This window comes from Mus caroli, chromosome 19 (assembly GCF_900094665.2).
Source record: "Mus caroli chromosome 19, CAROLI_EIJ_v1.1, whole genome shotgun sequence".
In the NCBI taxonomy this organism is placed as follows: Eukaryota; Metazoa; Chordata; class Mammalia; order Rodentia; family Muridae; genus Mus; species Mus caroli.
The window spans coordinates 24,465,849-24,486,683 of record NC_034588.1 but is presented as its reverse complement, the minus strand read 5'-3'; the positions used below and the strand labels follow the sequence as shown (position 1 = coordinate 24,486,683).

The window sequence follows — 20,835 nt, the reverse complement described above, 5'->3', positions numbered from 1 at the left end:
TAGGGGACTAATAATGAGGGCTTTGCTATAGAGCAAGTTTTTATCCCTCTTGGTGGAGAGGCAGATGAGCAGTAGGGGGTTAGTCTATATCTTCAAGAGGCTTAGATGTGTTGTCCAGAAGATGAGGTGCTGCTAGCCCTGAAATTAAAGACACAAACATTTCCAGATTGTGTGGTTGTGGTGGTTTGAATATGAGTGACCCTCCCCCCCCCCCATAGACCCGTATATTTGAAAACTTTGGATTAGAAAAATCTGTTGAATGCCTTAAGTGGGGTTTAGTGGGACACAGTAGGAGCATGGCAGGCAGTGGTGCTGAGGGTGATTTGAATTGTGGGGGCCTGGTTCAAAAGGTTTCCAGAGGAGAATATGTGTATGTGATGTGGAGACTGTTCTTGTGATATTTTGGCTAAGAATGTGGTTGCTTTTTGCCCTTGTCCAGAAAAAAATCTGCCTGAGGCTAAATTGAGTTTTGGATTGTGTTGGCAGAAGAAATCTCAAAACAGCCTGGTATATTCTCTGCCATGAGGTTTATTAGTGTTCACTCTTATGAAAATCTATAATGAAAAGGAGCAAGCTGAGCAAGGAAAAATAGAAAATGTGCAATTTGAGGAGAAAAAGGGCACCAGGAAGTGGAATGGAGCTAAGTCCTGTGTTTAAGGAGATCAGGAAATTAAAGAAAAGCCTGATATTAAATGAAACAAAGGAGGTTGTGACCTCAAGGCAAGACCCCCACCCAAGTAAGCTTTCAAACTTGTAAAAAGGAATTAAAGAAAAGTTTAGGTCCAGGCCTAGTGGTACATGCCTTTAATCCTAGCACTTGAGAGGCAGTGACTGTTCAGTCTCTGAGTTCAAGGCAAGCCTGGTTTTCAGAACAAGTTCCTGTACAGCCAAGCTTAGGCAGTGAAGGAAACCATAAAACCAAAAAGCTGGTGGAGATGTGATTTGATAAGGAGGCCATTTTCCAGCCCAGCAAGCAGTAGAACTTGGCATTTTTGGTGTAGGACCCTGAAAGGCAGCCTGGTTTCTGGTTGAGCTAAGGTTGGAAACCCCAGCGATCCTGAGGGATGGTAGGTGTTTTGCCAAGCTCCTGGACACCAGGCTCCTGGCACGAGGCCATAGCTCTCCATATGTATTTGTGTCCTTCAGTCTCGTAAGGGCAACGCCCCAAGCCCCTCCACAAGTAGACCACAGGTCACATAGCCTCAAGACAGATCTCCATTTTAATGAGGTACCTAAAGACCTGGAGGCTTAGCCAATAAACTCCCCTTCCCAGACACTCTTCCCTGCAAAAGGAATTTAACCTCAGGCCTGCCCTGAGAAAGTTGGGTACGGTTTTATTTATCTACTCTCTGCCATGACAATAAATGTCTTAAAACCATGGACTGTCTCTTTCCATCGGGATCAGCCTAATAATCTGTGGAGGGCCTCTCAGCGTTCCCAGTCACGGCCTCCACCAAGCCAAGCCACCCACTGAACAAGTCAAAGACTCTGCTACCCGCAGGACCCAGCCAGAGATCTCCCTTCTTTTCCCCCTTGGCCCTGGGCTAGATCCAACCTGCGGGCCCATACCCCATTCTCAGCTCTTCCACGGCTCCCAGCGGTACCTGGGTGCTCAAGAGTCTGAGAACCAGATGAGCCCGGCCTCTCTGCAGTTCCGGGACCCCTGAGCAGGCTCCGGCAGTCTCTGGGACCTCAGACCGAGCTCCCCCAGCCCTGGAGCGGTGTCCAGTAGCTTCTGGTAGCCTGTGGGGTAAGCACAGTCAAAACTCCCAGGTCCTGTCTCCACCAGCGGCTGGAGCCCTATGGAGCAGTGCACGTGGGATACCCCACCCCAAACCTTACATTTTGGCCAAGGGGTCAAATCTTGCTCCATGGAAGCTGCTGAGGCCACTTGTGTGGCACGGGTGTCCTTGCATGGAGGCCCAAAGAAACAATTGTCTGAAGCTGTGAAGGTGAAGCCTGGATTGTCTTTGAGACACAAAGATATTAGAGATACACACTCGTGGGATATCTGCCAAGGATAGCTGCAAACAGGGGGTGGAGCCAGCCCAAGAGAAAGACCTGTGTTGTAGTCAACAAAGCTGAATGGAGTTGGAGATCTGAAGAACATTTTGCCATCAGACAATCAGACATGGAGATGTAGTTTGGAGTTTGCCCAGCTGGTTGTTCGTCTTCTTTTAGTCCAGTATTCCCTTGCTATGCTCCCTTTCCTCTGCTTTGGAGCGGCAATGTATAACCTGTGCCATTGTATGTTGGAAGTATGTGATATGCCTTTTCAGTTTGGTTTTACAGGGGATTACAGTTAGGAGACCGCATGGGTCTCAGAAGAGACTTTGAAGTTTGGACTTTTAAATAAGTTTGAGACTGTTATAGACTATGGGAACTTTTATTAAAGTTGGACTAAATGCATTTTGCATTATGATATAGTTACAAACCTATGAGGACCAGTGAGTTGAATGTGGTGGCTTGAATAGGAAAGACCCCCATAGTCTCATGTATTTGAATGCTTGGCTCATAGGAACTGAAACTATACGGTGGTATGGCCTTGTTGGAGTAGATGTGGCTTTGTTGGAGGAAGTGTATCACTGAGGATGGACTATGAGGTCTCCCATGCTCAAACCAGACCCAGTGTGGCATTGCCTTTCCCTGTTGCCTGCCAATCCAGATGTAGAACTTCTCCATCACGATTTCTGCCTGTGTGCTGCCAGGCTTTCTGCCATGACAATAATGGACTAAATTTCTGAACCTTTAAGACAGCCCCAGTTAAATGTCTAAGAGAGATATTTAACTCAACTCTACTCAACTGGAGTTGCCTTGGTCATGCTGTCTCTTTGTAGCCACAGAAACTCTAACTCAGACAGGGGTATTCTGTAGTTCTTTTCCTTCTATGGGGCATTTACTTGTCAGGAGTTTCTAAGTGCCCAATAGACACTTGAAAACCAGGCTCTTCTGGGCCTTGATTTCTTGATCCTTATTTTCCTTTCTTTGGCATTTGTCAAATTAATAAATTCCAGTTTGTTTGTTTGTTTGTTTGTTTTTTCGAGACAGGGTTTCTCTGTATAGCCCTGGCTGTCCTGGAATTCACTCTGTAAACCAGGCTGGCCTCGAACTCAGAAATCTGCCTGCCTCTGCCTCCTGAGATTAAAGGTGTATGTCACCACACCCGGCTCAAATTACAGTTTAAAAAAAAGCAGTACAGAGACATCCCATTGAATTTGTAATCTGACTCTTGTAACCAAAGCTAGTGCATCCCCTGCGAGCCCATACTCCATTCTCAGCTCTTTCACGGCTCCCATCAGTGCCTGGGTGCTCAAGAGTCTGAGAACCAGATGACCTCGGTTCTGAGAAAAAAAAAAATCACCTTCATAATTCTTATTTAATGCATTTCTTCTTAAGCTATCATAGAAACTAACTGGTTTCATTGTGAAATTTTAATATACATATGTGTATATATTTATACTTTGTTCTTATATGTCCCCTCACTGTTCTTCCCACCCCACCTCCCCTCCACTTTCTCCTTTCTCCCTTCAAATATCATTTCTTTGTTTTCATGTCACAAATATATTTTGTTCCCCTCTCCCTGTAAAGCTCCCCATCCCATCAGTCTCCTCTCATGTCCTACACACACTCAAGGATAGGAGGAGTAAATATATTTGTCACAATAAAAGCAGACAAGTATTTATGAAATCTGTGTGCCGAGCAGTGGGATGGGTACCTGAGAAGTAAGTGTGGCTTCTAACCTAGCAAACTGCACCGACTTATGTATATTACCCTTCTCAAGCTGAATGTCTCAAAGAGAAAACACTGAGTGAGTTGGAAGATACGACAATCTTAAGGTCAGTGTCTTAGTTGCTGTGAAGATGCAGGCTGTGAGGATACACCATGACCAAGGCGACTATTAGAAACAAAAGCATTTAATTGGGGCCTGCATACAGTTTCAGACATTTAGTCTTTTATCATCATCATGGTGGGGAGCGCCTTAGAAGCATGGCAGCACTCACGGCTAGATAAGTAGCTGGGAGCTACATCCTGATTCTCAGGCAAAGAAAAGGAGAGAAAGTGGGCCTAGCTTGGGCTTTTGAAACCTCCAGGCCCATCCCTCAGTGACACACACACTTCCTCCAACAAGGTCATACCTACTCCAGCAAGGGCACACCTCCTAGTCTTTTTCAGTTTCATTTCTTTGTGACTAAGTATTCAAACATATGAGCTTATAAGGACCATTCTCATTCAAATGGTGACGCAGTACACCAGGGATCAAATACTAAAGTTCAGCTTTTCCAGATGTAGTTGGCTGGTCTCTGCCAAAGATGTCCAGACTTTAATCCACAGGATATGTAAATATGGCTGGATTTGGATAAAAAGGTCTTTCCAGGTATAATTAGGAACTGGAGATATTATCCTGTTGGATCTTAAAACAAGCTGAGTTCTTTTTGTAGGCCCTTGGTCTTGTAGATAAAAAGAATTGAAAATCAGACTCAAAAGAGAACAACTCAAGGACAATTTTATTGGAGTTTGCTTTTATTGATTTTTTAAGGGTGCTTTTAAAAAATCATATTGTGTGTGTACTTACAATGTTGCATGTATGGAAGTCAGAAGATAAGTTGGACTCCAGGGATTAAATTCATGTCTGTCCTCAGGCCTGGGGCAAGCACCTTCACTTGCTGAGCTGTGTGTGTGTGTGTGTGTGTGTTGTGTGTGTTTGAGAAAACAAAAAGGGTCAGCAAGCTAGAGCTCTTGACAGCTTCCAGGAAGAGAGCACTGGGTAAGGAGAAAGTTAAGCTTTTTCACATTATTAGTCAAGAAAGTAGGCAGGATCAATAACGTGTAGCCTAGTGCATGGCCAGTGGTGGTGGTAGTGGTGGTGGGGAGAGGGATCTTCAGAGAAAACAACCTTCCAGGGAGTGAAGGCAATCCCGACTGGGATCAGGCTGTTATCCAGAGCAGGGAGATAATAAAAAGGGAGGTGGAAGAGTTGGAGTCAGCTGTAATTCCGAAAGCAGGGTCACAGAGCAGAGAGCATCTGTAAGTGACTGCCTTGTGAGAGAAGCTTCGGGGATATTCATAAGTGCATGGCTCACTGAGGAGACAAGCATGCTTCCCATCTTAACATGCTTTTAAGTTTATTATATTTTGTTAAGGTTTCCAGAGCACTTCCTGTCCAGATACTTGACAGGCAGATTTGGATTAACTGGAGGGTCTGATATGTTTTTGTAATTTTATTTTCTGATCAGTTTAGAATATATGTGTTCTAAGTCGTACACAGCAACAGAGGTACGACTTGGGTCTAATGTTTTTCATTATCATCATCAACAACAACAACCAAACAAAACCTGAAGATCTTTTAAAAATTAAAGTAAAACAAAATAATATAGCCAGACTTTATCAGGATATTTATAACCTTTCCTTGATTGGAAAGCCCTGCGACTCCGTTCCTTCATGGAATATCTATGGAATTTGCTTTCATAAACCTCTTGTAACTGCATAATATTAAATATTGAAGGGGAGTTATAATACATCCTTCACATGGTAATTCTAAAAAGGATCAACTGTGGTATATTCCACTTTCTTAAAATAGGTATTGCTGGCCATTTACACCAACTCAAGCAACAGGAAGGCTTTTCTGCCATGACCTCCCTTTGTAAATTTTGTATACTTAGTAGCCGTTGTAAATCCTCAAGGCACAAAAGTGGCTAGGTCTTGGCCTCAGGAGCTCTAGCAAGGGCGTAAAGGCTAAAACAGCTGTAACTGCCTTTCTAGTGCTTCAAGGCAGGAAATGGCCAGACCCCCCGCCCCCCGCCCCCATGTGCCCTTGACTTCCCTAATGGTCATTTTTTAAAGGCTGTAATAGCCATTCCCAGCCCAGGTCTCACCGTATAAGAAAAAAAAAAAAAAAAAGAAAGAAAAAGAAATCAAATCCCAGACCACCCTGGAAAGTAACCCCCACCCCAGAACCCTGATATATTTCTCCATCCCTGATATATTTCCCCATCCCCCAATTCAGCCCAGTTCTCTTTCAAGCAGGGGCAACCACCCTCCTTAGTTTTTCCCTCCAAATTAATCTCTTGCCTGAGCTTAGCTGTGCAGCGAGACTTTGTGGTATTCCTTGGCTCCTGACTGCCAGGATACCTTTTGGAGCAGAACTGTCACAGGGGAAATTTTCTATGAGCCAGAGCAAAGCTGTAACACTTGCATCAGGGAAACTTTCCCAGCAGCTGAAGCCTTCCCCTACAGAGCCTTAACACTTAAAGATGTGTTACCAGAGACACAAGAGACAGTGCCCACAGGGAATTATAGTCTCTAAGCTTATTTGCAAGCTATCTCAACAAACTGACAAGTGTTCTCACAACAAAGACGGAAGAGAATGAAAGGCAGGGGCAGGAGTCAGGTAACCATAAGCCAAGGAACGCCTGAGGCACCAGATGCTGAAGATACATGGGACATCCACTCACTCTTTGGGGCTTCAAAACGGACCCTGCTCAACCAACTAACTAACACCTGCATTTCAGAACTGTTAGGCAATAAGGTTCTGTTGTTTGGCTTGACGTGGGATCCCCTGGAACTGCCGCCATGTAGGTGCTGGGAACTGAACCCAAGTCCTCTCCAAGAGCAGAAAACAGCTTAGCCATCTCTGCAGCCCCCAAGACCAAGTTTGTTTCTATTGCTTCCTCGGTAAAATGGAGTAATACCTTAAACATATATCCTAAAGTGGAACCGTGGGGGGGGGGGGAATGTATGCCCAAGAATGGGCCTACGTTAAAAACGCCACCCACACATTTATGGAGAGAGCTTTTCACAATATTTGACTGTGCTCCGTTCTTTACACTTATGGTTCCCGAGGGATCTAATTTATCCGGAGATTCGTAGCTAGGGTGGGAAATAAGGGAGACATGGGTGTTGGCAAAGACGATTACAACAGAAGAGACTCTGGTACAGCTTTTACCCTCCAGGCTAGACTAACGACTCAAACAGACACACTAACGGGCGAGCTGTCCCAACGCTAACCCAGCTTGCAGACTTCGCAGTCTTTTAACTCCTTCAGGACCTGGGTGGCCCTCGCGAGAACCCGTGTCGTTCCCAGAAATCTGCAGGCTCAAGCGTCACTTTCCCGAGCCACGGACTCGTCTTCCACCGGACGGATCCCTTCGAGGGCCAAAACTCATGCAGCCATCTTCAGACGAGAGGTGTGGCGAAAATGGACCAATAGGAACTACGGATTTCGTGTTTCCTAAGCTCCACCCCTTGACCCCAGTACCAGGACGTAACGCTACAATCAGCGGATCCGGGGCGGGGCAGAACGCGGAAGCGGAAGCGGAAGCGGCGGGAGGTGGCGGAACTCCGCGAGTTTCTGCCCCACGTGTGCGGTGAGTGTTGTGGAGAGTTTGGTGCGGGATGTGTGGGGCGAGTGTCCGCCGGCCGCTCGGGAGCGGGGAGCTTTGCGGGGTGGTGGGCGAGCGGCGTCTTCAGCTCCATCTCCGGGACGGTCTACCTGGCCGCTTCTATGGCCCGGAGTTGAAGGAACCCTGGCGAGGGCAGGGGTTAAGCCCTCTCTGTTAAGTTGATTATTGTAGAGCTAGAGGAACAAGTTTCGCTGTCAAACTCCGGCCTGTGCGAGTCACAGTCAGCCCCCTCGTCCAGTGTCAGACGTTGTGCATAGCATCAGTGCAGGGAAAACTGAAGTGATCCATAAGCCAAGCATGATGGGAGGCAAGAGTATTTTAAACAGAGGCAATGGGATGTCCCGGAGGTGGGAGTCAGGAGTAAGTCGTGGACTGGACAAAGAGGAGGGTAGAACTGTGGAGCCTTGGTGTCGAGTCTCTTTATTTTTGTGTAGTGGGAAGTATTTTTCTTTGTGTTCCTAGGCATATAAAATAATGAAGGATTATTAGAAAAGATCGGGAGGTTCATGGTAGGTCTTGACTCTCTTAAGGAGATTTTTGATGATTTGCATTGAGTGTTGGTAGTAGAGACAGAGGTATCTTTAAGGAGACTGCAGGGTAACTTACTGTTGACTGATGACTGCCAAAGAAGTGAACATCAGGAGCGGTGCTCCAGTTTTCTCTCTGCGAAGTGGAGTAGATGGTCCCCGTTGGCTACAGCAGGAATAGACAGGGAGAGAAAGATAGTAATTTGTAGTGGAATGCAGAGGATTATGTCTCAGACATTAAGCATAAGATGCCAGTTATATACATAATCAAGAAGTGTTGAGGACTCAGGTCTGTGAGTGTAGGACATTGTCTCAGGGTCTGAAGACACCCTTGGCCCAAGGCTGCACTGTCTAGAATACCTAATTTGCTTGTCTTGCTCTTGGATTAGCCGTTAATTTGATTGCGAAGTAACTTGGTCAACAGTGCTTTAAGTGACCAGGGTTAACATCATCATGACTGCCACATAGCTTTGTCACTGTGATAACAGCACTTCTTTGCTGTCATGTGCCACCCCTTCCCCTGGCCCAAGCATAACCTCAGTCTAATAATGAAAATCTTAAACTCCCAGAGGGGACATAACCTGGAAAAAAAGGACATGTGGTGGCTATATTAACTGTATCTTGGAATAGGAAGAGGACAGGAATGAGAAAATTGATTTCTAAAAAAACCCTGTGTTATACTAGTGTTATTTTCATAAGTTTCATTACACTGTCTTATTAAGTTGTCATTGGGGAAGCTGGGTAATAGATCTATAGGCTCTTTATCGTTTTAACTCTAATGTAAGAGGCATAGTTTTAAAATAGAGTATGTAAATAAGGTTTTTCTAGAAAGCTACATGTGAGGGCCATTGGCACAATTGCTTAGCATGTGGTAGTACATGAAACCTACATGCAGAAATGCAAATGTGAATGTGATTTACCAGGTAATAAAATGACTGTGAAAAAGAGATGCCCTGCAGGAAGCCGAGCAGTTCCTGTGCTGGAATTATAGATCTGTACCCTGTGTACACACTGCTGGGCATCAAACCCACTGCATTTTCCAGAGTGTTTCCTGGACAAATTTGGTTCTATTAGGTTTAGGAAGTCTTGTGCAATAGATAGTTCATAGTAGCAAATTAAGAATTTGGAAGACCTTTCTTTACTTGCTGACTATTGCTGTTTGATTTAGTGTTTCTCAATCTCAAATATAACATGGACCCCTGCCCAAGATGTTCCAGCATCCTAAGGAACATCTTGTTTTGTTTTGAGTTTTGAAACAGTATCTCACGATGTAGCCCAGACTTGCCTTTAATTTATGTTGCTCAGAGTAGCCTTGAACTCACAGTGATCCTTCTGCCTTAGTCTAGGTGCTAGGGTTACAACTGTGTGTCAACATAGCCAACAAGAAATTAATTCTTGAGTGGAAGTTTCTAATCTGTAGACATTGTCTAGGAATTCCGACAGGTGACTCTTGAGGTCATTTAGAGATGGGCGAACATGTAACTTTGGGGACTGTAGTCATGAGCCTGGAGATGCTTGCCTTTGGTCCATATGTGTTCTGCTTCTTGCAGAGCTTGTAAGTTGGTGGGAGGTGAAGGTCACTGGACCCAACAGGTGACATGTTAGACAAATCCTTTGAAATAAAGTATTACATAGCTCTGTGTAACTTAGAGGCCAGCCAGATATTTGGTTTCCTCTAAAAGAGTTGGCCAGTAACCTTTCTTTTAGCTTTCTTGTGTGTGTGTGTTTTCATTAAATTGCAATATGTGCTGAGCACAGCCTATTTCTGGTCCCTGCTTTGTAAGGTGGATGCCGAGAGATCCACTTACTCATCACCAAGGCTACCCAGGTTAGAAGCTGCAGACAGTGGTGTTTACTCTTACAGTGGTCTGTATTTAGCCAGCTAGGGTGTGCTTGGGCTGGGATCTTTTTTGCCCTTCCTTTTAATGTCTTAGAGGTTAACTATATACGTGGTGGACTTGAGAGCCTCCAGGCCGTGCCTGGATAGTTTATATGGCATCTGAACTCAAGGACTAAACGCTGTAGCAACTACTTAATGACTCTTCTTGGATGAGCAAGTCAGTGATTCTTTGTGGTTTTGGCTTTTGTTTTTCAGAAGTACTATGATGGAAGTCAAAGGGAAGAAAAAGTTTACAGGAAAGAGTCCACAGACATCACAAGGAAAGAATAAATTTCATAAGAACAGTGGTAAGAGGGCCTTTCCCAAGGGTGCTTCCCTTCTGGTGGCTACTTAGATGGGGGCAGGGGGTGGGGATTTATGGCAGGTGCCACTCTGTTCATGGGCTAGGATTACAGTAAACGTGGGAGAAAGAGGCCACTGCTACTGTCCACAAATTGACCTGTTCCTCATGAAACGTCTATGAGATTGCCAGAAGAATCGAGGAATTTTTTTTTTTATTTCTGAAAGCTCCTTTGTGTCAGCAGTCGATGTGGCCTCACGGTGTTCACATTTATTCTCTGAACAATTCATTTTAACATTGGTGAGTTGGAGCTGGCTAATTTTGACAGCTTTTGCCTTCTGAATTTTGAATGGTGATACCTCTGTTATTCCATCAGGTGTCAGTATTGCTGAGTAGAAACATCCAGGCCTATATAGATAACTGTTTCCTAAGCTGTCTTATGTTCCCCTTGTAATGGTCTTGTCAGCTATTGTTATTGGCATCCTGTTTATTAGGTATATGTAAGCTTTTTGACCAAAAATTTTAACCAAATAATTTTATTATAGGCTTTAATTTTTTTTTTTTTACAGAATTAGACCTTTTCAGAAATACACTTTCACTCATTTTTATGATATACTTTCTTATCGTCAGTGATATTCATTTTGTTCTTAGACTCTTATAGAACCACTGATTGAGGTTTTTGTATAAATACTGATGGTACGTAGAGCCAGTAACTTCGAGCATATGCTTAGAACAGCAGAACTATGCTGAGCTAACAGTAGTGGTTGTTTCTAGGAGGTAAATTACAGTTAATTGTGAACTCTCTACTTTCTGGGGCTACATCACTAGTCTATATTGCAGTTTTATAATCAGAAAGTTTTCTTTTGATTTGATTGTTTAGGTACGAATCTATTCAAAAGGGTTAATGCATATTTAAGAGTAAGGCTGTCTGTTGCTCTACAGAGCAGTTGAGTGGATGCTGGTGATTAAGGCTCAGAGTCAGTGAACTAACACATATTTGTTGTTACTGCTAGAGTCTAGTTCTTCAAAGACATTCCCAAGGAAAGCTGTTAAGGAAGGCGGACCTAAAGTCACATCTAAGAACTTTGAGAAAGGTGCCACAAAACCTGGCAAGAAGGGTGTGAAGCAGTTCAAGAACAAGCCACAAGGGGGCAAAGGACCGAAGGACAAATTTCAGAAGGCCAACAAATTCAGCAAGAAGCGGAAATTCCAGCCAGATGGTGACAGTGATGGTAAGCTGACTCATAGAGCCATCGCAGAAGCCTCCCTGAACCAAGGCGCGCAGGTCTCCACCCTGTCGGAGACCACCTGTCCTTGCTCCAAGACAGGCAGCAGTCTGAAGCAAAAGGAAGGAAGCACACAAGGTTTTAAGGAAACAACAGCATGTTTCCTAACCAAAATTTCTCTTACTGGGGCTGGAGAGTTGGCTGGGCGGGTAAGAGCACTTGTTCTTGCAGAGGACCCAAGTTTGAGTCCCTGCACCCACGTGGTTGCACACACCCATCTCCAACCACACACCCATCTCTTCAGACTTCCAGTTCAAGGGGATCGATCAGTGTCCTCTTCAGACACTGGTGACCTCCTCAGGCACCAAGCACACATGCTGTGCTCAGACATGCATGTAGCAAAACACTCATAAGATGAAAAAATAAGTGGTATTTATACCTTGGATTTATTATGACTCATTTACTTTTTATTCTTTAGGTTTTTGTATTGAGTCACTTTTATAATCAGAGAGTGGGAGACATTGGAAATAACTAATTTCTAAAGGACTCAGGGAGAAACTCGCATTAATAATACCCTAGTGGAGTTCTCATTTCATTTTTCTCCCTGGTGGGTATTGCTGTTGTGTAACTGATCATGTGATCAGATTTCAGAGACGACGACACAGGCATAGGTGGATACTCAACCTTTATAGCACCGATCTGTAGAGAACGTCGAAGCTTGCTGTGCATGGTCAGGAGTGAAGGGTGACTGTGGGTCGTCCCTGGATTCGTGTCTTGTCTCCATCACGTAGGAGTGAGGGGAGGCTTTGACATGGCACTTGATGTGGGGCCTGCTTCCCTAGTGTGGAGGGGTGATTAAAGTCATAGGTAGCTACCTCATGCTCTAAGAATTAAGTAATGCGTGACGGCTCTTGGAACGTGGAGTTTTGGGTTGTTTGTGATGTTTGCATTGAATGAGGGACCCCACACGTGCGAGTGTTCCACCTCTGAGCTTCACCACCCACTTTTGAACAATGGCTTTCTCAAATTATTTTTCCTGTTTTAACCTGGACTCACTTGTTTCCATTGGAAACTCTGGCTTAAAGGCAGTTGTCTGTGCTCTAAAGTCTAGTGTCCTTTCACAACGGAAGATGGTGCTTCACATTTGTAGGCACTTTATAATCCTCTCATGTTCAGTTCTCTTACTAGGTGTCCTCTTAAGAATAATAAGCCATTAAAATGGCTGTGCTGTGGCCATTGCACTTACTGAGTTTTAGGCTGGCCTGTGAGAGCCTTGTCTTTTAAAAAGCTACTAAATACATTGTTTTAGATACATTTTAAATGTATAGACTGGCTAAAAATTGTGATCAAATGCAAAACTTCTGGGAAATTATGGTTTCCCCTTGTAGCTTCTAGAATGAGATTGGTTCTGGTGATCGCCCTTTGTACTAACTTCACATTCGGGTATAGTATTTGGAATGCTAAACACATTGAATCTGGATCTAGAATCAGGAGCCAAGAAACCCAAGTGGGATGACTTCAAAAAGAAGAAGAAAGAGCTGAAGCAGAGCAGGCAGCTCAGTGACAAGACCAACTATGACATCGTGGTTCGAGCAAAGCACATTTGGGAGAGCTTGAGAAGGTACCTGAGAGCCACTTCTCTCTTTATCCGACCAAGACGAGGGCAGCAGGAAGGGGTGCCCTCCAGACAGACAGTGCTCTAGGCATCCTGTCTGAGACAAGGGCAGCAAGAAGGGGTGTCCTGCAAACAGACCATGCTCTAGGCAGCAAAGACTGCGCCTGGTTTCTTTGTTGTGTACTGGCAGTCTGCTGTCATGGCGGCAGGATGACTGGCTGCTCAGTGTAGCCGTGTGTGAAATCATTAGGATGGTGTCAGATAGCTTTATGGAAATGGAGAGAGTCAAATAGATTTGATATCTATCCTGAAAGATTTCTTAGAAAATGAAGGACAATTTCTTATCAGCTAGGTTTTGAGATGTTTAAGTATTTGCCATCTGAGATTGTTTTATTATTTTTCTTTGCTTCTGAAGTTCTGGCTGTTAAGATTTAGATTGATGCATAAAATTATACCTTGTGAGATGAGTTTCTGTCTCTGAGAAAATTGCTTTTGTCTGGCTGCTCCAGAATAATAATTTTAATGTCAAAGATTTGCTGCCTTCAAAGGAAAAACCTCACTGAACTGGCGACCATGTATTGCATGGTGTTTGGTTTTCATGTTTAAAATAACTTCATCTGTGCTTCCTCTGCAGAAAAGATTGTGACAAGGAAAAACGGGTGAAGCTCATGAGTGATTTGCAGAAGTTGATTCAAGGGAAAATTAAAACTGTGAGTAGAGTGTGCTCATTATTCCATTTAAAAAATAAAAATTGAGGTTTCCTTTGCTCTTAGGGAAGAGTAGTTGGCTGTTGGTGACAGGGGCCTGACACATGGACAAGTGCTAGCTCAGTGTCGGGACCCAGGTGTGGAATGAAACTCTTTTGTTTCATGAATACTTTATGCATTGGCATTGCTTCAGCTGTCTTTGCATATTTTATTTTTAGTGTGCTTGAGTGTGGCTCATGGCTACCTGTGTCCAGGTGTGGAAATTTTCCCCTTGTGGCGTCATGTTAGTGTTCACAGCTTTCAGATTCTCGAACAGCAGATGCTAATGAGAAGTGCTAATCCAGATTGAGGGGCAGTAATGCTGTAGAACTGGGACGAGACTCAAAAGCCGATCAGCTGAGAGTCTCTTCTCCCTGGATTGTCCGTGTGCTGCTTGTATGTGGTTACAGTGACTGATGCAGCGACACTCGGGCATTGGTCAGTCCTACGTCAGAACCTGTTAACCTTCAGGAAACGAAGCAGTAGTCCACGCAGTCCTGTGGTGCGGTTTTAGTTAGCATTGGAACTTGGATGGTGATAGTATCTTCCCATCTCTTGAATTTATTTCAGCTATCAAATATGATAAGAAACATAGTACCTCATATAATTAGATGTATTTTCACCTCAAGCAGTCTAGTGCAGTTTAAGTTGAGAAAAGTAAAAATTGTAAGAAATAGTGTAAATGTAAGAAACAGCTAACATTCTCCTACAGATGGCCTTTGCCCATGACTCGACGCGCGTGATCCAGTGCTTCATTCAGTATGGGAGCGAGGAGCAGAGGCAGCAGGCTTTCCAGGAGTTGCAAGGTATCGCTAAGAGCGGTGCGTTTACCGCGCGGTAAGGTCACTTGTTTCTCTTGGAGTGCTGAAGACGACCCTGCATGCTCCGAGCTTTCTGGGGGGTGATTTTTGTTGCTGTGTGTCTTAGCCTGGGGCGAGGAGAGTTCGCCCGTCCACAGTCTCGCACAGTGGCGTCACTCCGCGTCGGGACACTGCAGTGAGACGCGCAGGGCCTGAGTTGCTCTCTTTTCCCCTCCAGGCGACTTGGTTGAATTAAGTAAAGCCAAATATTCCAGGAACATCGTGAAGAAATTTCTCATGTATGGGTAAGTTGTAAAGTGGTGGTGGTGGTGGGTTTTCTTTCACTTTTAGTTTTGTGGATTTTACTTTTGTCCGAATGTTACTTTAAAATCTCTGGTCTTGGTGATTGCCTCCAGGGACTTGTGCTCTTCCTAGGCCATAACATCTTAAAACGGTAACTGAAATCGAGTAAAAACACGGTGCTGCCTTCTCTGTTGTTAAGGACCTGTTTTTACATCGTGGGTTACAGAACAAAGCATTGGAACACTGTTGGTTAACAGTGTTTATTTAGTTGGTAGTTATTGGAATAACTTCAGTGAACAGTATTTAGAGGATAGACGGTTAGGGACAGATAAACTGACTCTGAACACTGCTTGAGACAGAAATAGGTTTCCTTCTGTTCCTGGCTACTCTCGGCCGCCCAGATTTAGAGTGAATTCTGTTTCCGAGACAGTTGGACTTTACTTTCTCTCCCTTTGTCCCCTCCTTGCCTTCCTTTCCTTGTGGTCTAGTTGAAGGAACCGACTCGGGCACTTTGTATGTACTGGCCACTGCTCTGCGGGCAGCTTAGTTCATCTCGATCTCCTAGCAATTGTCTGCCTGTCTTTCTTTCTTTCTTTCTTTCTTTCTTTCTTTCTTTCTTTCTTTCTTTCTTTCTTTCTTTCTCTCTCTCTCTCTCTCTCTCTCTCTCTCTGTTTCTCTCTTTCTTTCTTTCTTTCTTTCTTTCTTTCTTTCTTTCTTTCTTTCTTTCTTTCTTTCTTTCATTGAGAAGCTGAGAAATGGAAGACTTCAGGGCTGGGGCTGTAACTTCGTGGCAGAACATTTGCTGTCGTTGACCTTTTCTCTGCTCTTTGTGACTTTAGAAGTAAGCCGCAAGTTGCGGAGATAATCAGAAGTTTTAAAGGTCATGTGAGGAAGATGCTGCGGCATTCGGAGGCATCGGCCATTGTGGAGTACGCATACAACGACAAAGCCATTTTGGAACAGAGGAACATGCTGACCGAGGAGCTCTATGGGAACACGTTTCAGCTTTACAAGGTGACCTTTCCGGAGAAGTTCTTTCCTTCCCATTGTGTTTGTTTTTATGTGGAGTCTCTTAGGTTTCAGGGTCCTATATTTAGGATGTGTTTTTACCAGGGCAGTCCTTCAGAACGCATCTCAAATCGTTTGTTGTCTTAGATTATGTCTCTGCAAGAGGATCGAGTGATCATTCTGTGCTCTCTCCTCCAGAATGTTGCCTTCAAACCCCCTTGGGATCTGTGTGTCCGTTTTGTTCCTTCCCCTGCTGTGTGTGTGATGCCTTAGCACTTCTGTCTGTAGTCAGACTGAGATCAAAGACTGCAACAGTGAGCAGAGCTTTTCTGCTCTAGACTCCTCTTCTTGCCTTGTGTTTTTTCCTGGTTTTGCCGTACCTTTGTCCAAGTTGGACCTGGAGAGGAAGGGGACAACAGACTTGGCAATGGATGGTGGGTAGAAGTCTGAGAGTGGCCAGAGATGGGACTAGTACTGCTCTAGGACCTGTTCTCAACTCTGGGATAGGAGTGTCCGGGGGATATGAAAGGATATGGATTGACTGTAGGGTTATCTCCAGTAGCTTCAGTTCCTGAATTGAATTGCTTTATAGCATTTCTGTGTGACACCTGACCTTGGCAATATCCAGCCAATTATAAAACATACTAATTTGTGATTAGGCACATGCTAGGTGCTTGGTAAGATGTAATGGCTGGTGATTTGTTAGAGGTTAGCCTGGTTCTTGAAGTATAGCCAGCTACTCCCAAACCCTTTTCCAGGGCTTCTACATGCTCAGCCAAACAAAACCATTAAGAAAAATCTATGTCTATATTGGACAAGTATGGAGTTTGTTCTTATTGTTCCTTATAGTATAATCTATTTGCAGAGCATTTCTGCTCTGTTAGGTCATGTAAGTACATGATTGATTTAAAATATGCTGAAGGGTCATATAGGTTCTATGCAATTAGGCCCCATCAAGTTTTTGTGTCCTTGGAGGTTGCTGGGGCCAGTCCTCCGCAGGGATGAGCACATGTTGGCAGATGTGTAAGCAGGCAGTCGCTTCTGAAGAGTAATCTTGCCACATAGTAGATATTTGTTCTAGAAAGGTGAAACATCTCAAATTTATCGGAAACTCAGTTTACCATGGCTGTAGCTGTTGCTTGTTTTGAAGTGATTACATTTGGAGTAATGTAATCTTTCTTTCCTTTCAGTCAGCAGATCACCCAACGCTGGACAAGGTGCTGGAGCTGCAGCCAGCAAAGCTAGAGCTTATCATGGACGAAATGAAGCAGATTCTGACTCCGATGGCCCAAAAGTAAGAGAGGGTTTTTATTAACAGACTGAAAGAAGCATTTGAGGGAGCCACATCTTAATCCTTGCCAGAGAGGGGCCGTACTCCTTCTGTTACTCCTCTGTTGTAAATAAGAGCATCAAACTTTTTGTTTGAAACCATTCTTGATGCAGGTAGACATTGTTCTTGCTGATATTGTATCTTATTGGCTAACTTGTAATAGTGATTATAAACTTTCTTAAAGTGACAAAACCTTTTTTCTTCTTTTCAAAATAAAGTGTTATACTGAAGCCTTGTATGTTAAATAGCTTCATAAGTTCAATTGGTTATTTAAACTGCATTAGTTTGAGCTTGTTACCTTCATGTCTTTTGTACCCTAACAAAATGGTTGAACACAAAGCTTCTGGGACTAGGGAGGATGGATGGGACTCCTGATGCCACATCCTGTGTGCATGTGCACAGCTTCACTTCTCTGGGCCTAGTTTCTGGACCTGTGGAATTGAGGTCATAGCAGCGCATCCTCTGTAGAGTGTTATGAAGATGAAATGGCTTAATGTTTGCAAAGCCCTTAGAAGAGTGCTGTGTGCATCACAGTGTCCATGCTCTGTGTTTGCATGGTCCCTGGGAACTTTTAGGTCCTTGATCTTGAACAGCAGCCTGCACTGAACTCCAGAGTGCACCACAGATCACATTAGAGGGACATAGACTAAGTAGGAGTTGTTGCTCCTGGTGCCACTGTTGTGGTCCATTCAAATTGTAGTGCTACTGAAATGATTTCTGATACTGAGACATTTTGAATGCTTGACAGAAAATAACCATTAGGACTTAGGTTTGCATGTGAGTTCTTAATGCAGTACCTAGAGAGGAGGTGCAGCTGATAGGACCTGGGGTAGAACTGTGGTAATAGGGCATCGGTCATCCTGCTAGAGAGCCTGGAAATTTGTATCCTAGTCTCGGTCGTAATGAAAACAATCACAGGCTCAAATTATTTAACCTCTTAGTACTGCTGACAGATGCAGTTGACTTATGACAAAATGTGTTTAGTGAGAACCATTTCACTTGTTAGATGATCTTAGGATGGACAGACAGTTACCTGCCTTTGTGTGACCGTTCTGCTAGAGCTGATATTTGTTTCTTTCTTTTGTTTCCAGGGAAGCTGTGATTAAGCACTCGCTGGTTCATAAAGTATTCTTGGACTTTTTTACCTATGCACCCCCAAAACTTCGATCAGTAAGTGCTTGGTTTCTGTTTCTGTATGAGTGTTAAGCCAGTGCTGGCACACTGAGTTTGGCACTTGGGGGCCTGAGACAGAATGACACTTACTGTATGACGATGTATAGGGAAAGCAAGGCTGCTCTGATGTCTGCAATCCTTTAGACATGCCAGGTTTTCCTTCTCACTTAACTCACTAAACAGGCACTGAACAGATCTGCTAAATCTCTTTAATGTTTCCCCCCCCCCAGAAAATTATAGAATTGACCCTGGGTTTATTAATGCCACTCAATTTTTACATTTTAGTTACAATCCAGAGAGTGTCCTCTAGCTAATCCAATCCGAAGGGTAACTTATATTGAAGCATTACTCAGTGTTCCAATAGTTTTAAATTAAAAAAAAAAAAAAAAGAAGCCCGCTTTACAAGGTTAAGGGAGGATACTTAATGTAAAACTAAATGGCCTGTGAAAACCTGGACCTTATGTGATGGCAGGCGGAGGGCCGGTGAAGGTAACTGCACCGTCCTTCCAAGCAGTGGTGCGAATACAGATGAGAGCTGATACCTCAGCCCCTGACCTTCCTTCGCTTGCCTCATCAGGCCGTGAGTTGCTGTCCCTTTGCTCTCATTGTCTAATCCCAAGGGCTGACTAAGTCACACATCAGATTTCTCTCAGTGAATATGCCTGTCACACACTTGTGGGAATTTTGTAGCCCTCCAATGAGCATGTAGAGTAATTTCTCTGCAGCAGCCCCCAAAGCTTGTGACGAGAACAGCACTTACTCTCTTAGGGATGTTCCTCTTCTCTGCTGAAATCAGTGTTTGAGGGTTTCTCATGGTGAGTGTGTTTGGAAGACAGTAGAAGGCAGCATTCAGCTACAGCAAGGGCTTGGAGTGGCTGGACAGTGACAATTGGAACCTGTGTTATCCTCTAGCCCAGTAGCTTTCTATTGATTCTTTGAGAATTTCACATATGTATATAATGTCTCTTGATCATATTTCTCCCCCTAATTCCTTCCAGATCTACCTCTCAATTTTCTGTCATCCTTTTTTAAATAAATAAATAAATAGCCCCTGAGTTCAGTTTGTGCCACTGTACGCTCACAGTTGTGGGGCCATCCATTAGACATATTATTAAGGGTCAACTGTTAGCAGCTCTTCAGCTCAGGGTGGAAGCTAGTGAGCCCCTGTCCCGCCCCCACGCTGGATCTTGACCGGCAGCCACGCTGCTGTGAGTTTGTGGATGCAGTGGTCCTGTCCAGTCAGGTGCACTCCAGTCCAGAAGACTGTTGGACCTGGGTTCCACAGGCTGTGGCTCATGGAATCTTCCTGCCCACTCTTTCACAGTGTTCCCTAAGCCTTACGGGGAGAAGCTGTGATTTAAATGTCCTGTTTATGGTGGAGCACTTTGGAGAAATTCTTAAGTTCATATATGTGACCTGCAATCTTGAGATTCATCCCTGTAGAGGATGGGGCTTTTCAGGTGAAGTGCAGTCCTTCTGTATCTGCTCACCTGCTGTAACATTTTAAGTTGGCTTCCTAGGTTGCAGAACTCATCCATATGACTTGTGGATATCAACCCTGTGCTATATTCCCCGCAGAAGCTTGAGTCAGGGTACGGTTAGACTGTGTTTGTATGTACACATGTAGGGGGCAGTTTCTTTCCCCTGCTCTTCTGATAAACACTCCTCAGCACCACTCCCCCCGGCTTCTTTTCTATATTCATTAGATTGTACCACCTGCCACCTGTGAGCACCTTTAAAAATAGATATGGGAACAAGTGGTTATGCTGTTTGTTAGACGTTAGCTGGGAGCTGTATTGGTTGCCTTTGATGGAAAAGACCGTGCCTAGAAAGAGCCTGTCTGTAGAACTAAAGTCGCAGGGTTTGACGCCTGGGCTCACTTCACTCTCTTTCACTCTTCGCCTTGCCTTGCTGTTCTCATGCACACAGGGGAGAAATTGCACCTGACCTCTCCTTTTCCCCAGGAACTAATTGAAGCCATCCGGGAAGCAGTGGTGTACCTGGCCCACACACACGATGGCGCCAGAGTGGCCATGCACTGCCTGTGGCACGGCACACCCAAGGTAAGTGTCAGAGCCATGTCTTGCCTGCAGTCTGGATTTGATGAGCCCTTAACTTTGAGTTGGTAGCCTTTGGACTGGCTTTGGTTTCAGTTGTACTTAAGCATTATCTTCTGGAAGTTGTGTCTTAGGGCCTCCCAGGGCTTTGGCATCTTTGAGCCTTGTATTCTCTGCTTCAGCAGAAATGCAAGACTTTACTGAAGGTTAGGAAGAGATCCTCTGGTACGGTTATACTCAGCTTTGGCTTATAGGGGCTTGGGCGCTTGTGTTACGGTTTTTTTACTCTCCATTTAATGGTCATTAAACTCCCATTCAGAGTGGGAGAAAGGAAGAGCTGGTTAGTATTGGATACACCATAAGTATGTTCTTGTGTATATTAAGTTCTTTGAGGAAAAGGTGAGCTCTTGACCAGAGAACTTCCCATCTTCTATATCCTTTAAATGGTGTTGTGTTTATCTTCCTTTTAC

The 20,835-nt window shown here is 44.3% G+C and overlaps 1 protein-coding gene across 2 annotated transcripts in view; it reads left to right on the top strand.

Moving 5' to 3' along the window:
• The first annotated feature begins 7,256 nt into the window (after window positions 1–7,256).
• Window positions 7,257–20,835, top strand: part of Pum3 (pumilio RNA binding family member 3) — a 35,072-nt gene continuing 21,493 nt past the window's right edge. The window contains exons 1-11 of one of the 2 annotated variants that reach the window (XM_021151372.1): window positions 7,257–7,364; window positions 10,023–10,114; window positions 11,121–11,339; window positions 12,819–12,954; window positions 13,583–13,658; window positions 14,407–14,500; window positions 14,733–14,799; window positions 15,637–15,811; window positions 16,996–17,099; window positions 18,227–18,305; window positions 20,273–20,371. In XM_021151372.1, the coding sequence (XP_021007031.1) occupies window positions 10,030–10,114; window positions 11,121–11,339; window positions 12,819–12,954; window positions 13,583–13,658; window positions 14,407–14,500; window positions 14,733–14,799; window positions 15,637–15,811; window positions 16,996–17,099; window positions 18,227–18,305; window positions 20,273–20,371 (1,134 nt within the window). In that variant the 5' untranslated portion in view covers window positions 7,257–7,364; window positions 10,023–10,029. Of the gene's footprint in view, window positions 7,365–9,704; window positions 9,756–10,022; window positions 10,115–11,120; window positions 11,340–12,818; window positions 12,955–13,582; window positions 13,659–14,406; window positions 14,501–14,732; window positions 14,800–15,636; window positions 15,812–16,995; window positions 17,100–18,226; window positions 18,306–20,272; window positions 20,372–20,835 lie in introns of those variants that run through there. The other variant, XM_029472679.1, reaches the window with a different exon arrangement.